Source organism: Nicotiana sylvestris, chromosome 3, assembly GCF_000393655.2.
Source record: "Nicotiana sylvestris chromosome 3, ASM39365v2, whole genome shotgun sequence".
NCBI lineage: Eukaryota > Viridiplantae > Streptophyta > Magnoliopsida > Solanales > Solanaceae > Nicotiana > Nicotiana sylvestris.
Genome location: NC_091059.1, coordinates 168,001,564 through 168,017,033, shown reverse-complemented (window position 1 = coordinate 168,017,033; position 15,470 = coordinate 168,001,564). Strand labels below are relative to the sequence as shown.

Genomic DNA, 15,470 nt, shown 5'->3' with positions numbered 1-15,470 from the left:
ATTGATGTAACGTGGTTCGAGATATGTTTTCACGACGTTGCAAGTCCTATAAAATAACAGTGAATGATAAAAGCGGTTAAAAGATAAAATTGGCACATAAGTTCACATTTGTATAAAATCAGATAATCAAGCCGAATATAACAGTTGAGCGACCGTGCTAGAACCACGGAACTCGGGAATGCCTAACACCTTCTCCCGGGTTAACAGAATTCCTTATCTAGATTTCTGGTACGCAGACTGTAATATGGAGTCATTCTTTTCCTCGATTCGGGATTAAAATTGGTGACTTGGGACACCCTAAATCTCCCAAGTGGCGACTCTGAAATAAATAAACCAATCCCGTTTCGATTGTCCTTTAATTGGAAAAACTCCCTTGTCCCCTCGCGGGGCGGAAAAAGGAGGTGTGACAATTATCAAGAAGGCCGCTACAGTAAATCAGGTTGATGCTTTAAATACACTAACATAACAAATTATTTCCTTGGCACAAAAGTTTGAAACTTTTCAGGTGAATACACAACAACCAAGCCAATCTGAGGCTTGTGACATGTGTGGAGGAAATCATCAGAACCATGAATGTCAAGCAACCAATCACAATGATGAACATGTCAATGTCATCGGTTACAAGCAATATCTTTTTGGAAGTCCAATGGCACAGAAACATCCATGATTTCAATAGAGCAATCCAAATGGTGCAGAGAACTCTCAAAGCTTCCAGAAGCAACAAATACAGGGTCCACCCGGATACCAAAATCCAAACCATGGTCAATCAAACTTTAGACCTTATCAACAAGTAGGGCCCTATCAGCAAAGGCCTCAACAAGCTCATTCAAGTCTTGATGATCTTCTGTATAAGTATATTAAGGTCACTGATGAAAAGATGGAGAGCCAAAATTCATCCCTCAAAAATCTGCAAATACAGTTGAGCCAATTGACAGCTCTTATTTCAGAAAAGATTCAAGGTCCCTTACCAAGCAATACAGAGAAAAACCCAAAAGATCACCTTAAGGCCATCACCTTACGATCAGGTAAGGAGCTTGATGAACCCTATGCAGACCAGTCAGAACAACAGGTAAACAACGGTAAGAATATTGAAATACCCTCTGAACCATCTCAAAAGAATGAAGTCAAGAAAAAAGAAGAAAAAAATATTGAAAAATTGACTCCTCTCCCTGTGAATATTCCCTTTCCATAAAAAATGAAAAGAGAAAAGCTTGACAACCAATTTGAAAACATTTTGGAGATTTTAAAACAAATTCACATCAATATTCCTTTTACTGATACTTTGTTACAAATTCCTTCATATGCCAAATTTTTAAAGGAAATTTTGTCAAGTAAAAGAAAATTAGAAGAAGTTTCTGTGGTAATGCTTACGGAAAAATGCAGTGCTATACTTCAAAATAAGCTACCACAAAAACTTGGTGATCTAGACAGTTTTACAATTTCATGCACTTTGGGAGGAGTATATTTTGAAAAAGCACTTTGTGATTCTGGAGCTTCAATAAATTTAATGCCATTTGATATATTTAAAAAGTTAGATCTTGGTGAAATAAAAGACACAAGTGTTTCTCTTCAGTTTGCAGATCAAAGTACTAAGAAACCTAAGGGAATAATTGAAAATGTACTCGTAAGAGTAGATAAGTTTGTTTTCCCTGTAGATTTTATAATACTTGAAATGAAAGAATGTCCTAATGAAACAATAATTTTAGGCAGACCATTTCTTGCTACAGGAAGAGCAATTATAGATGTTCATCAAGGACAATTAATTTTAAGAGCTGATGAAGAAAGAGTCATATTTGATATGCAAAAGATACTAAGATATTCAGGAGATGAAATATCATCTTCATGTTTTTCAATTGACATGATTAGTTATCTTACGGATGAATTCAAAGATGATCAATTAATTCCAGATTCAATGGAAAGATGCTTGATCAAATCAGGCACCACACAGGACGATGATCCCACCATGAGAAAAGAAGTTGAAATATTGGACAAAGATTCAGAAGAAGAAGAGATGAAATCCAAAAAAGTTCAATCAAAAATTGAACTCAAAACTCTCCTTCTCATTTGAAATATGTTTATCTTGAGCAAGAATTATTTCCAGTAATTATTTCATCTTCTCTTACTGCAGAATAAGAAAATAGTTTGATTAAAGTATTGAAAGCACATAAAGGAGCCTTGGGGTGGACTATAGAAGATATTAAAGGGATTAGTCTGGCTATTTGTACACACAGAATCCTTATGGAGGATAGATACAATCCAATAGTCCAGCCGCAAAGAAGAATGAATCCGGTAATGCAAGAAGTAGTGAAAAAAGAGATCGTAAAGCTGTTGGTAGCATGTATTATATACCTCATTTCTGATAGCCCGTGGGTAAGTCCCGTTCAGGTAGTACCAAAGAAAGGAGGTATGACAGTTATAAAAAATAAAAATAATGAACTCATACCTACAAGGACTGTTACAGGATGGAGAGTCTGTATTGATTACAGACGTCTCAATGATGTTACTAGAAAAGATCATTTTCCTTTGCCATTTATTAATCAAATGTTGGAAAGAATTGCAGGATATGATTTTTATTGTTTTCTTGATTGCTATTCAGGATATAATCAGATACCAATTGCACCAGAAGCTCAAGATAAGACAACCTTCACATGCCCTCATGGAACATATGCCTATAGGAGAATGCCATTTGGTCTGTGCAACGCCCCTACTACATTTCAGCGTTGCATGTCGACAATTTTTGCTGACATGACTGACAAATTTCTTGAAATTTTTATGGATGATTTTACACTATTTGGCAAAACATATAAGGATTGTCTTATCCATTTGACCTTAGTTCTTAAAAAATGTGAAGAAACAAACTTAGTTCTTAATTGGGAAAAATGTCATTTTATGGTTACAGAAGGAATTGTTTTAGGACATAAAATCACTTCTAATGGGATAGAAGTTGATAAGACAAAAATTAATCTTATAGCAGGATTACCCACTCCCACAACTGTGAAAGGAATTAGAAGCTTTCTAGGTCATGCAGGTATTTACAGACGATTCATAAAAGACTTCTCAACGATTTCAAAACTGCTGACTCACCTCTTGATGAAAGACACTAAGTTTAATTTTTTAGGTGATTGTGTAAAAGAATTTGAAACCCTTAAGGAAAAGTTATCAATTGCACTTATCGTTGTGTCCCCTGTTTGGAACCAACCTTTTGAGGTCAAGTGTGATGCTAGTGATACAACAGTTGGAGCTGTTTTAGGCCAAAGAAGGGATAAGATTTTTTGTCCCATTTACTATGCTAGTAGGACATTGAGTGAGACACAAGTGAATTATGCCACCACAGAAAAAAAGTTACTAGCAATAGTGTTTGCTTTTGATAAGTTTCGCTCCTATTTGATAGGAACCAAAGTCACTGTTTTTACTGATCATGCAACTTTAAAATACCTCTTAGCTAAGAAAGATGCTCGACCTAGATTTTTAAGATGAATTATACTTCTGCAAGAATTTGACCTTGAGATAAAGGACAAAAAGGGACAGAGAACCAAGTAGCTGACCATTTGTCTAGATTAGAAAATCCTCCCCTTGAGTTTAATGAGATAAAAGAAGAATTTCCTGATGAACATATTTTTTCAGTTGACACAATTGTGACTCAACCACCCTGGTTTGCAGATATTGCGAATTACTTGGTTGGAAAGTGGATACTGCAAGATTACTCTTACCAGCAAAGAAAAAAGTTTATATATGATGCAAAGTATTATCTGTGGGATGAACCTTACTTATTCAAAATTGTGCAGATAATATCATTATAAGGTGTGTACTTGAAGAAGAGATGAATAAAATTCTATATCACTGTCATGATGGAGCAATTGAAGGACATTATGCAGCAAATCAAACAGCTTTTAAAGTTTTAGAAGCCAGATTCTTCTGGCCCACACTCTTTAAAGATGCCCGAGCATATGTAGCACAATGTGACATGTGTCAGAGAACAGGTAATATCACCAAGAGAGATGAGATGCCACTGCAATCAATACAGGTATGTGAAATATTTGATGTTTGGGGAACATGTTTTATGAGTCCTTTTCCTTCTTCTCACTCTTTTAAATATATCCTTGTGGCTGTGGATTACGTGTCAAGATGGGTTGAAGCCATCCTTACAAGAAAGAATGATGCTCGTACAATGTGTAATTTTCTTAGAAAAAATATTTTTACCAGATTTGGCACACCGCGAGTCATCATTAGTGACCAAGGAACTCATTTCATCAATAGATAATTTTCTGCTTTACTGTCAAAATATAATGTAAACTCACAAAACAGGAACACCATATATGCTCAAACTCAAGGGCAAGTTGAGATTTCCAACTGCGAGTCAAAAAGAATTCTTAAAAAAACGGTTGGAATCTCAAGAAAAGACTGGGCTTTAAAATTAGATGATGCATTAATACAGGTATGTGAAATATTTGATGTTTGGGGAACATGTTTTATGAGTCCTTTTCCTTCTTCTCACTCTTTTAAATATATCCTTGTGGCTGTGGATTACGTGTCAAGATGGGTTGAAGCCATCCTTACAAGAAAGAATGATGCTCGTACAATGTGTAATTTTCTTAGAAAAAATATTTGTACCAGATTTGGCACACCGCGAATCATCATTAGTGACCAAGGAACTCATTTCATCAATAGATAATTTTCTGCTTTACTGTCAAAATATAATGTAAACTCACAAAACAGGAACACCATATATGCTCAAACTCAAGGGCAAGTTGAGATTTCCAACTGCGAGTCAAAAAGAATTCTTGAAAAAACGGTTGGAATCTCAAGAAAAGACTGGGCTTTAAAATTAGATGATGCATTAATACAGGTATGTGAAATATTTGATGTTTGGGGAACATGTTTTATGAGTCCTTTTCCTTCTTCTCACTCTTTTAAATATATCCTTGTGGCTGTGGATTACGTGTCAAGATGGGTTGAAGCCATCCTTACAAGAAAGAATGATGCTCATACAATGTGTAATTTTCTTAGAAAAAATACTTTTACCAGATTTGGCACACCGCGAGTCATCATTAGTGACCAAGGAACTCATTTCATCAATAGATAATTTTCTGCTATACTGTCAAAATATAATGTAAACTCACAAAACAGGAACACCATATATGCTCAAACTCAAGGGCAAGTTGAGATTTCCAACTGCGAGTCAAAAAGAATTCTTGAAAAAACGGTTGGAATCTCAAGAAAAGACTGGGCTTTAAAATTAGATGATGCATTAATACAGGTATGTGAAATATTTGATGTTTGGGGAACAGGTTTTATGAGTCCTTTTCCTTCTTCTCACTCTTTTAAATATATCCTTGTGGCTGTGGATTACGTGTCAAGATGGGTTGAAGCCATCCTTACAAGAAAGAATGATGCTCGTACAATGTGTAATTTTCTTAGAAAAAATATTTTTACCAGATTTGGCACACCGCGAGTCATTATTAGTGACCAAGGAACTCATTTCATCAATAGATAATTTTCTGCTTTACTGTCAAAATATAATGTAAACTCACAAAACAGGAACACCATATATGCTCAAACTCAAGGGCAAGTTGAGATTTCCAACTGCGAGTCAAAAAGAATTCTTGAAAAAACGGTTGGAATCTCAAGAAAAGACTGGGCTTTAAAATTAGATGATGCATTATGGGCGTACCGAACGGCTTTCAAAACGCCAATTGGAACATCTCCATATAGATTAGTCTTTGGAAAGGCTTGTCATTTGCCCGTAGAATTAGAACATAAAGCTTTTTGGGTATTGAAAGCACTGAACTTTGATTTAACCTCCACTGGTAAAAAGCGATTTATTCAGGTTAATAAATAGGAAGAATTGAGATTGGGAGCCTATGAAAATGCTAAAATTTTTAAAGAAAAAACAAAAATATGACATGACAAGTTGATCCGACTAAAGAGTTTCAAAATTGGAGATCAGGTACTTCTTTACAGACTTAGGTTATTCCCAGGAAAATTAAAATCTAGTTGGACGGGTCCTTACAATGTTATAGGCGTTACTCCGTACGGGGCAATTGAAATTCAGAAAAATGGAGAAGACAAGTGTCACACCTCCTTTTTCCGCCCCCGCGAGGGTACAAGGAGTTTTTTCCAATTAAAGGACAGTCGAAACGAGATTGGTTTAATTATTTCAGAGTCGCCACTTGGGAGATTTAGGGTGTCCCAAGTCACCAATTTTAATCCCGAATCGAGGAAAAGAATGACTCTATATTACAGTCTGCGTATCAGAAATCCGGATAAGGAATTCTGTTAACCCGGGAGAAGGTGTTAGGCATTCCCGAGTTCCGTGGTTCTAGCACGGTCGCTCAACTGTTATATTCGGCTTATTTATCTGATTTTTAATACAATTATGAACCATGTGCAAATTTTATCTTTTACCGCTTTATTATCATTATTTTTTAGGAATGTGAACATCGCTTAAAACATATCTTTGGACTGTGTCACATGAAATGCACCCACAATCCGAAACATATTTTATTTGATGTTTTAGGATTTAGATTTGGGTCGCATGAAATGCGCATCCGAGTTTAAGAAGGTAAAATTAATTAAATCGCGCCTTAAAGAGTCTAGCGCGTCATTATCTTTGGGGAAGGAAGTGAAATTCACTAAACAATCCATCCCAAATTCTAAGTAATTTTTTTTAAATAATTAAATAAATAAATGAGATTGGAGAATCCTGTAAATTTGTATTATTTACATCTATTTATTTTTAGCGAAATCCTTCCTTATTTTAAGAATATCCCTTAATGACTACCTTTTTATTATTACCAAGTTTATCTATAAATATAAAATCAATATCTACATTCTTGAAAATAACATATTAAATAGAAGAGAAAAACAAATATTAACAGAAAGTAATAAAATTATAATCATAAATACAACATGGAATTGTCGAAAAATAAAATAAAAAATAAAATAAAAAAATTATCCCATAGTTGGATTAAAATTTAAATTGTTAGTAAGACTTAAGCTTATTGAAACTAATTATTTACAAATACTGAAAATTGAAAGAAAGAAAAAAAAACTTGATTACTAAACCATATTTCTAAAAAATTTAAACAATTTAACCTTAACTAACTTTGTTTTAATTCACATCATGTCCTAATACTTGTTCGCAAACTAATTCATGTTTTAACTGAAATTGACTACATGATTCCGATTAACTTATCGTTGACGAAAAACCTTATGAATAAGGAACTTAGTTAATTTTTGCCAAACTGATTCAATAACGCCATTTTTACGTTATTTCTTCTATTTTTTTATTAAACAGTTTTAATTAATAATCAGGCTTAAATATATTTCCTAATAATCTGGTTAAGGCGTTATTTAATATGTCGCTATAATATGCCTAGTTATGCCAATGACAGTGATTTACAGAATAATAATACATGAATAACCTAAATACAATACAAAAAATTAAATTAAACTAAATTAAAAATTTAACACTCCATTCTTCATTTCAGCTTACAAAATGCCAAAATTACAGTTGTGTACCTGATATTGTCAATATAAGAAGAAGAAAGTCAGCAACGTAATACGTAACACAACAACAGCAACAATAACCAGCAATAACCAGTCAACGAAAATCCCAGTGACAGCTTTGAAAAATTCAAAATAAAATCCAGGAATGCCGAAAATAATGGACAGAAACCAAGGGAAATTTTCAGATTTTTGAAAGGCTAGTTAATCTTCAACCCTTAATTTCTACACCTGTATACCAGAATATTTATCAGGTGTGTACTACTTTCTCTTCTAATTTTCAACTTTTTTATTTTATTTTTTTTCTTTGTATGTTTTTCTTTTCTTGAGAGTTTCAATGTTTTTTTCGAAATAAATGTTCAGCTCTTCTTTTTCTAATCTCTTTTTTTTTTCTCCCCCCCTGATTTTTCAGACCTCTCTATATATAATCCCCACCCTTTAATCAATTAAAATCAATCCATTTCTCTACCCAACCCATTATCTTTCCACTCATCCCCATTACATTAAATAAACATATCACACCACCCCATTTCATTTTGTCCCCCATGCTTCATTTAAAATAATGCAAGATTCCCCTTTAAATTAAATCTTGTCCCCCCTTTATATTAAATAATCATATCACAACCCACCCCATTTCATTTTGTCCCCCATGCTTCAAATAAACAATTACAAAATGTACAATTCCTAAACTACCCCTTCCGACCTTACTGAAATTACCAAACTACCCCTGAACGTATTACAAATTTACCAAACTACCCATCAGCTATAACACATCAATTAATCAAACTTAACCAAAATATAGACAATATGATCAATTTCTAACAATGTTCAAACAACAATATGAACACGGATGAACATCATAACAACAATATCACATGAACATGATTTTAACAACATTTCAACAACAAATCACATGAACACAAATTGAACAACCAAGAACAACCAAAATTTGATTGAACAATATTTTTGGCAACAACAAACCTATTTTTCGGATTTAAACAACAACAACAATCAAACAAGTATATTTAGATTCTTAAATTCAATAATATTGAACTTAAAATCAACTCTAACAACATTATAACAAACAATTCTTATATTAAACTTTAAACAAGATTATGAGACTAATTCAAGAAATAATCACAAATGGTAAACAAGAAATCAAACTATACACATTTCGGATTCAAAATCAAACAAACATAATATGAACATGAATTAAATCTAAAATAAAAACGACGGATTCAAATGACTAAAAACCAACATACTTCCCTTATTGCAACTAAATTCTTTTAGGCAAATGACAAAACAAAACTAAAAAGAAACAATTATGAATTTAAACTTGAACTTTAACAATATTAACAATTTCCGGAAAATACATCAAATACATAAAACAAATTGAGGAAACAATTAAACCTCAATTTGTATTTAACTAACATTAAACTAACAACATTTACCTAAACAATAAAACAAACATGAAATAAACATGAAAAATTCACCAAATAATGAACAAACTAGAAAATTATTTCAACGAAGAACAAACCAAACAAGAATTGAATCATTTATCGATTTTGGATCCGAAAAATACCAAACAAAAATATGGACGATAAATGAGATCCAAAAAACCACTAACCGGAAATGAAACGACGAACAACGAACAACCAACGACGAACTCGGACAGTGATCGACGACATCGACCAAAACTACTCCATGTACGCGAACTCGACTGGACTGAATGATGAAGACGAAACAGAAGCAGCTGATGATGAAGAGAAATGGACGCAACACAGCTTAATGAAGAAGCCATAGCCATCGAGGTTCGCGAGCTCGACATGGACTGAAGCAGTAGCATCCGCTACTGCTGGACATCGGAGCTTGAAATGGACGCAGCAGCAGCTCGGACGCGAGGAGGAGCAGCGACGACGGTGTGGAGGAGCAGCAACGACGGTGTGGAGGACGACGAAGCAGTGGCTATGGCTGTTCGAGCTGAAGAAGACGAAGTGAGGCAGCAGCTAGGAGGACGCTGAAGCAGCGGGTAGTCCATGGTCGAGCTTGAGCTCGTCAATGGAGAAACAACGCTGGGGCGATGGACTGTTGTGTCGTTTGTTTGTGTATGTGTGTGTGAGTGTGACGACGTGAGGGGGTGTTCGTGGTGGAGGGTGGTCGACGTTGGTGAGGGCAGCCATGGTTGTGCTTTGGAGTTTTGAGGAAGAAGAAGGAGAAATGGGGGGGGGCGGATGCTTAGGCATTTTTTAGGGTTTTCTTACTATTTTTTTTTGTTTTTCTTTGTTTTATTTTTTGAAATGCAAGATAATAGGGTGTTGGGTTATGGACCGGGTTGACCCAGTTCGAAATGGACTGGGTCGTAGGGAAGATTGGGCCATTTTTTGGGCCTGTGGCTTGAAATTGAAGAAAAGGCCCAATTCCGACTTTCTTTATATTTTCGCTCTCTTTTCTTCTTTTATTTTTCTAAAACTAAATTATAAAAATACTTAAACTATTATTAAGAACTAAATTAAGTTATAAAAGCGCAAATTAACTCCCAATAACAATTAACGCACAATTAAGTATTAATTAAGCATAAAATTGTATATTTGGACATTAAATGCTAAAAATGCAAACGATGCCTATTTTTGTAATTTTTTTATTTTTGTAAAACAAATTTAATTATTATCAATTGTAGAATTAAATCCTACATGCAAAATGCGACATATTTTTGTATTTTTTTTAATTAATTTAGCAAGTAAACACGCACAGACAACTACAAATAATTATTCAAAATATCACAAAATTGCACACCAAAGAAAAATCATTTTATTTTTTGAATTTTTTGGGAGTAATTCTCATATAGGGCAAAATCACGTGCTTACAGCTGCCCCTCTTTGCCCGGAGACACGAAGGGTTTTCGTGCAAAGATAAAGCGAACGATTTTTGCCCATCCGAGTACTCTGTTGAAGCATTTTTTTGAAAAAGATTTGACCGAACCTTTGCTTCAAAGGTTTCCTACATATCCTGGGCTAAACAGGAATCAGGTCAATGTAGTTCGGGAAGTCTTGGTAGCTGGGACTACCATGGGACTGCAATGTTACTGCTGTTGCATGCTACTTTTACTGTTTGCTGACCTCCTTATTACACCATGCTTAAAAAAATAAGAAGCTAGACTAAGCTAGAAATTACAGAATCTTATCTGTTTTCCCCCTTGCTCCGGTTGCCTTGCTTTTTGTCGGTTTGTGTTTCCTCTGGTGCCTTTTTACCAAGACTTCTGGCCCTTGGCTTTTTTTTTTTTTTTTTTTAATATCAGTTTTCGTCATTTTGTTCGGTCCGCTGGGGACATGGATTTCTTCATTAAGCTTTTTGGCGGTTCCTCTGGGGATACGATTATCTTCATCAGATTCATCAAGACGCGTCTTTTCTTTCTTTTGACTCATGCGCTTGAATTTGCGCTGGGACTTCTTGTTGCCACCTTCTGCCTTCCGGTGTTGGGATTTTTATTGTTTCCTGCTGGGGATTCTTGTTGTAACCTTCTGCCTTCCGGTGGGGTTACTGACTTCAAAATCTGCAGTATAAGACTGAAAAGTATTCCTCTCGTTATACAGGTGGGCGCCTGGACATGAAATGAAAATGTATACCCGCATTATACTGGTGGGCGACCTGGAAATGAAAAACTGAAATGTATGCCCGCATTATACTGGTGGGCGACCTAGAATATGGAATGAACAGACAAAATGTATTCCCTCATTATACTGGTGGGCGACCTAGAACTGAAATGTATTCCCGCATTATACTGGTGGGCGACCTAGAACTTAAATGTATTCCCGCATTTTACTGGTGGGCGACCTAGAACTTAAAAATATTCCCGCATTATACTGGTGGGCGACCTAGAACTTAAATGTATTCCCGCATTTTACTGGTGGGCGACCTAGAACTGAAAAGTATTCCCGCATTATACTGGTGGGCGACCTAGAACATGAAATGAAAACATAAATGCATACCCGCATTATCCTGGTGGGCGACCTGAAATGAAAAGAGAAATGTATACCCGCATTATACTGGTGGGTGACCTAGAACAGAAATGAAAAGACAGAAATGTATTCCCGCATTATACTGGTGGGCGACCTAGAACATGAAATGAAAACATAAATGCATACCCGCATTATACTGGTGGGCGACCTAGAACATGAAATGAAAAGATAAATGCATGCCCGCATTATACTGGTAGGCGACCTAGAACATGAAATGAAAAGAGAAATGCATACCCGCATTATACTGGTGGGCGACCTAGAGCATGAAATGAAAACATAAATGCATACCCGCATTATACTGGTGGGCGACCTAGAGCATGAAATGAAAACATAAATGCATACCCGCATTATACTGGTGGGCGACCTAGGACATGAAATGAAAACATAAATGTATACCCGCATTATACTGGTAGGTGACCTAGAACATGAAATGAAAACATAAATGCATACCCGCATTATACTGGTGGGCGACCTAGAGCATGAAATGAAAAGATAAATGTATACCCGCATTATACTGGTGGGTGACCTAGAACAGAAATGAAAAGACAAAATGTATTCCCGCATTATACTGGTGGGTGACCTAGAGCATGAAATAAAAACATAAATGTATACCCGCATTATACTGGTGGGTGACCTAGAACAGAAATGAAAAGACAAAATGTATTCCCGCATTATACTGGTGGGCGCCTAAAACATGAAATGAAAACATAAATGCATACCCGCATTATACTGGTGGGCGACCTAGAAATGAAAAACTGAAAAGATAAATGTATACCCGCATTATACTGGTGGGTGACCTAGAACAGAAATGAAAAGACAAAATGTATTCCCGCATTATACTGGTGGGTGACCTAGAGCATGAAATGAAAACATAAATGTATACCCGCATTATACTGGTGGGTGACCTAGAACAGAAATGAAAAGACAAAATGTATTCCCGCATTATACTGGTGGGCGCCTAATTGGTAAAGAATAGTTTGAATTTGTTTCCTCGATTCTCCGAGAAAATTTCCATTTGTGGCAGAAAATTTTCTGCCCCAATTCTGGCGATCTTTCTTATGGCATATCTTTAGGCCATCATCAACACTTTATTTTCCTGTTCAAATCAAAGAAAATTTAGTTAGTTTTTTTTTTTTTTTTTTTTGAAATATGGCGAGTGGTCATGTCACTCCTGATGGGGATGATTGTTCCCTTTCCCTTATTCCTGTTCGGCGTTCTCAAAACTTGTTGGGGATGATGTTATTTGCTGGGGATAACATTCTGCTGGGGATGGTTTTTCCATTTATCCCTTCACCATTTTGTATCTCAAAAATTTCTGGAGGTTATTTTGCCGAAGAGGGATTTTCCTTTCTTCCCTTCCCCTTCTGTGTTGTCCGACCACCTCGGAGCTTGGTCGATATTCGGTCGGAGTACTCTGGTTATCGTCTTGGAACTTGGCTTACAATTTCCTCAACATGTTTTTTTTTTTCCGGCTCTTCCCCGTACTTTCCTTGCCATTTTAGGACAGTATTATCCGGCCTGGCAATCAACGTCTTTTGTCTTATTGCCTTGTCTCTGGATTGCCCTTTTCACATTTTATGTTGTACCATTTTGGCAACTGGTAGTAAGCTCTGAAAGACCTTTCTTAAAACATAAATTTCTAGAAAAATTCTTTTAAACAAAGAAATGAAAAGATAGAAAAATGAGAAAATCTTTCTGAACAAATGATGGAAAAAAATGAACTTATCTGGGTGATACAACCGATTCCAATGATCATGTTGTGCATTCCGGATTAATCAACCCAGTCTATTTGTGTCGATCAAACTTTCTGATGTCTTCACTTGCTGGGGATAAATAGGTGCCCAATTCTTTGCAAAATGCGGATCTTTTCCGTCAATCTATCTTGTCGCCTTATAGTGCCCTTCGCGGGGTTTTCACTAACAAGGCTCTCTCATTTCTCACAACTCCCATCGCCTTATGGTGCCTGTGAAGGTTTTCACCGATAAGACTCTCTCATTTTGTATTTCTCAGCTTACGTCGCCTTATGGCGCCTGTGAAGGTTTTCGCCGATAAGACTCTCTCATCTTATTTTCTCAGCTTGGGATTGGAGTGTTGCCGATAAGATTTTTCTCTGCCGGGAATTCTTTTGGCTATCAATTCTTTCAATTCATGATCCTCATTCAGTCAGGGACCGACGTTTTATTCTTGGTTTTCATTTGCCTATCTTAACACCTCTCGGATACTGATCGGGAGGTCTTTTTTGGATATCAATATAGGTTTTAGAAAAAAGGATATAAAATTCAAAATAACTTTGATGGGTAAAGTATTACAACTCTTGGAATCAAACTCTTTTTTTTTTCAAAATTTAGAAACATAATTTCTGCCCCAGTTTTCTTACTTGGGGATTTTTCTTTTGATTTTTTTTCCTTTTTTTTTGTTACCTTATGACTGAGACGTGAGGGGCCTACGTATCCTCTTTGAGGAATCAGGTCGAACGTAGTTCACTCTCCTTTGTTTTCTTGCGTCCTTCAAAAAGTTTTTTTTCATTAATGATTCCAAGAGAGGGGTATAAAAAGATAAGTATGGCTCAAAGGGGTAAAGCAAAGGTTAAAAGTGTTTGGATAGAAGAAAGAATTGCCTCCGTCATTTCATTATCCGATAAGCACTAAGTACAAACAAACAAATAAACAACAAAAGAAATTACACATAATATCTTTTGACTGCATCAGAATTGATAGCCATGTCGACGCATCTTCCTTCAACATCCGTCAGACGTAAAGCGCCATTGGATAATACTCTGGTCACAATATACGGCCCTTGCCAATTCGGGGCGAACTTGCCTTTTGCCTCAATCTGATGTGGGAGGATCCGTTTCAATACTTGTTGCCCTACTTCAAATTTCCTGGGGCGCACCTTCTTATTGTATGCTCTTGCCATTCTCTTCTGATATAACTGGCCATGACATACTGCTGCCAATCTTTTTTCATCCATTAAACTCAGCTGCTCTAGTCGGGCTTTGACCCATTCATCATCGTCAATCCCAGCCTCAGTGATAATTCGAAGGGAAGGAATTTCAACTTCTGCTGGTATTACTGCTTCAGTTCCGTATACCAACAAATAAGGAGTCGCACCTATTGAAGTACGAACAGTAGTGCGGTATCCTAACAACGCAAATGGTAGCTTTTCATGCCATTGTCTGGATCCTTCAATCATTTTCCTCAATATCTTCTTTATATTTTTGTTGGCTGCCTCAACTGCTCCATTCGCCTTGGGCCGATACGGGGTGGAATTACGGTGTGTAATCTTAAACTGTTCACATACTTCTCTCATCAAGTTACTGTTAAGATTAGCACCATTGTCCGTGATTATTATTTTTGGGATCCCAAATCTACAAATGATATGGGAATGGACGAAATCCACCACTGCCTTCTTGGTTACAGACTTGAAAGTTTTGGCTTCAACCCACTTAGTGAAATAATCGATGGCTACCAGAATGAACCTGTGACCGTTCGAAGCTGCCGGCTCGATAGGCCCAATGACATCCATGCCCCATGCTACAAATGGCCATGGTGCGGACATTGTGTGCAATTCCATTGGTGGAGAATGAATCAGATCTCCGTGTATCTGACACTGATGGCATTTTCGTACGAAACTGATACAATCATGCTCCATAGTGAGCCAATAATATCCCGCTCGCAGAATCTTCTTTGCCAACACATATCCGCTCATATGGGGCCCACAGACTCCAGCATGTACCTCTGTCATCACTATCGTGGCTTGACCTGCATCAATACATCTCAGCAATCCCAGATCTGGGGTTCTTTTGTACAACATTCCTCCACTGAGGAAAAATCCATTTGCCAGTCGTCGAATGGCTCTCTTTTGATCTCCGGTTGCCTGCTCCGGGTATATTCCCATCCTGAGGTATTCCTTGATATCATAAAACCATGGCTCGCCATCCATTTCTTC

At 36.4% G+C, this 15,470-nt stretch overlaps 2 protein-coding genes across 2 annotated transcripts in view; both read left to right on the top strand.

Moving 5' to 3' along the window:
- LOC138888323 (uncharacterized) overlaps positions 1 to 1,192 on the top strand; it is a 4,470-nt gene extending 3,278 nt beyond the window's left edge. Inside the window, exon 3 of the mRNA XM_070170173.1 lies at positions 696 to 1,192. Coding sequence (XP_070026274.1) covers positions 696 to 1,192 — 497 coding nt within the window. The remainder of the gene's footprint in view (positions 1 to 695) is intronic.
- Positions 1,193 to 1,195: 3 nt separating this feature from the next.
- On the top strand, positions 1,196 to 2,068 carry LOC138888321 (uncharacterized). The gene has a single exon (XM_070170172.1). The coding sequence runs from the start codon at positions 1,196 to 1,198 to the stop codon at positions 2,066 to 2,068; it is 873 nt and encodes a 290-aa protein (XP_070026273.1).
- The last annotated feature ends 13,402 nt before the right edge of the window (positions 2,069 to 15,470 follow it).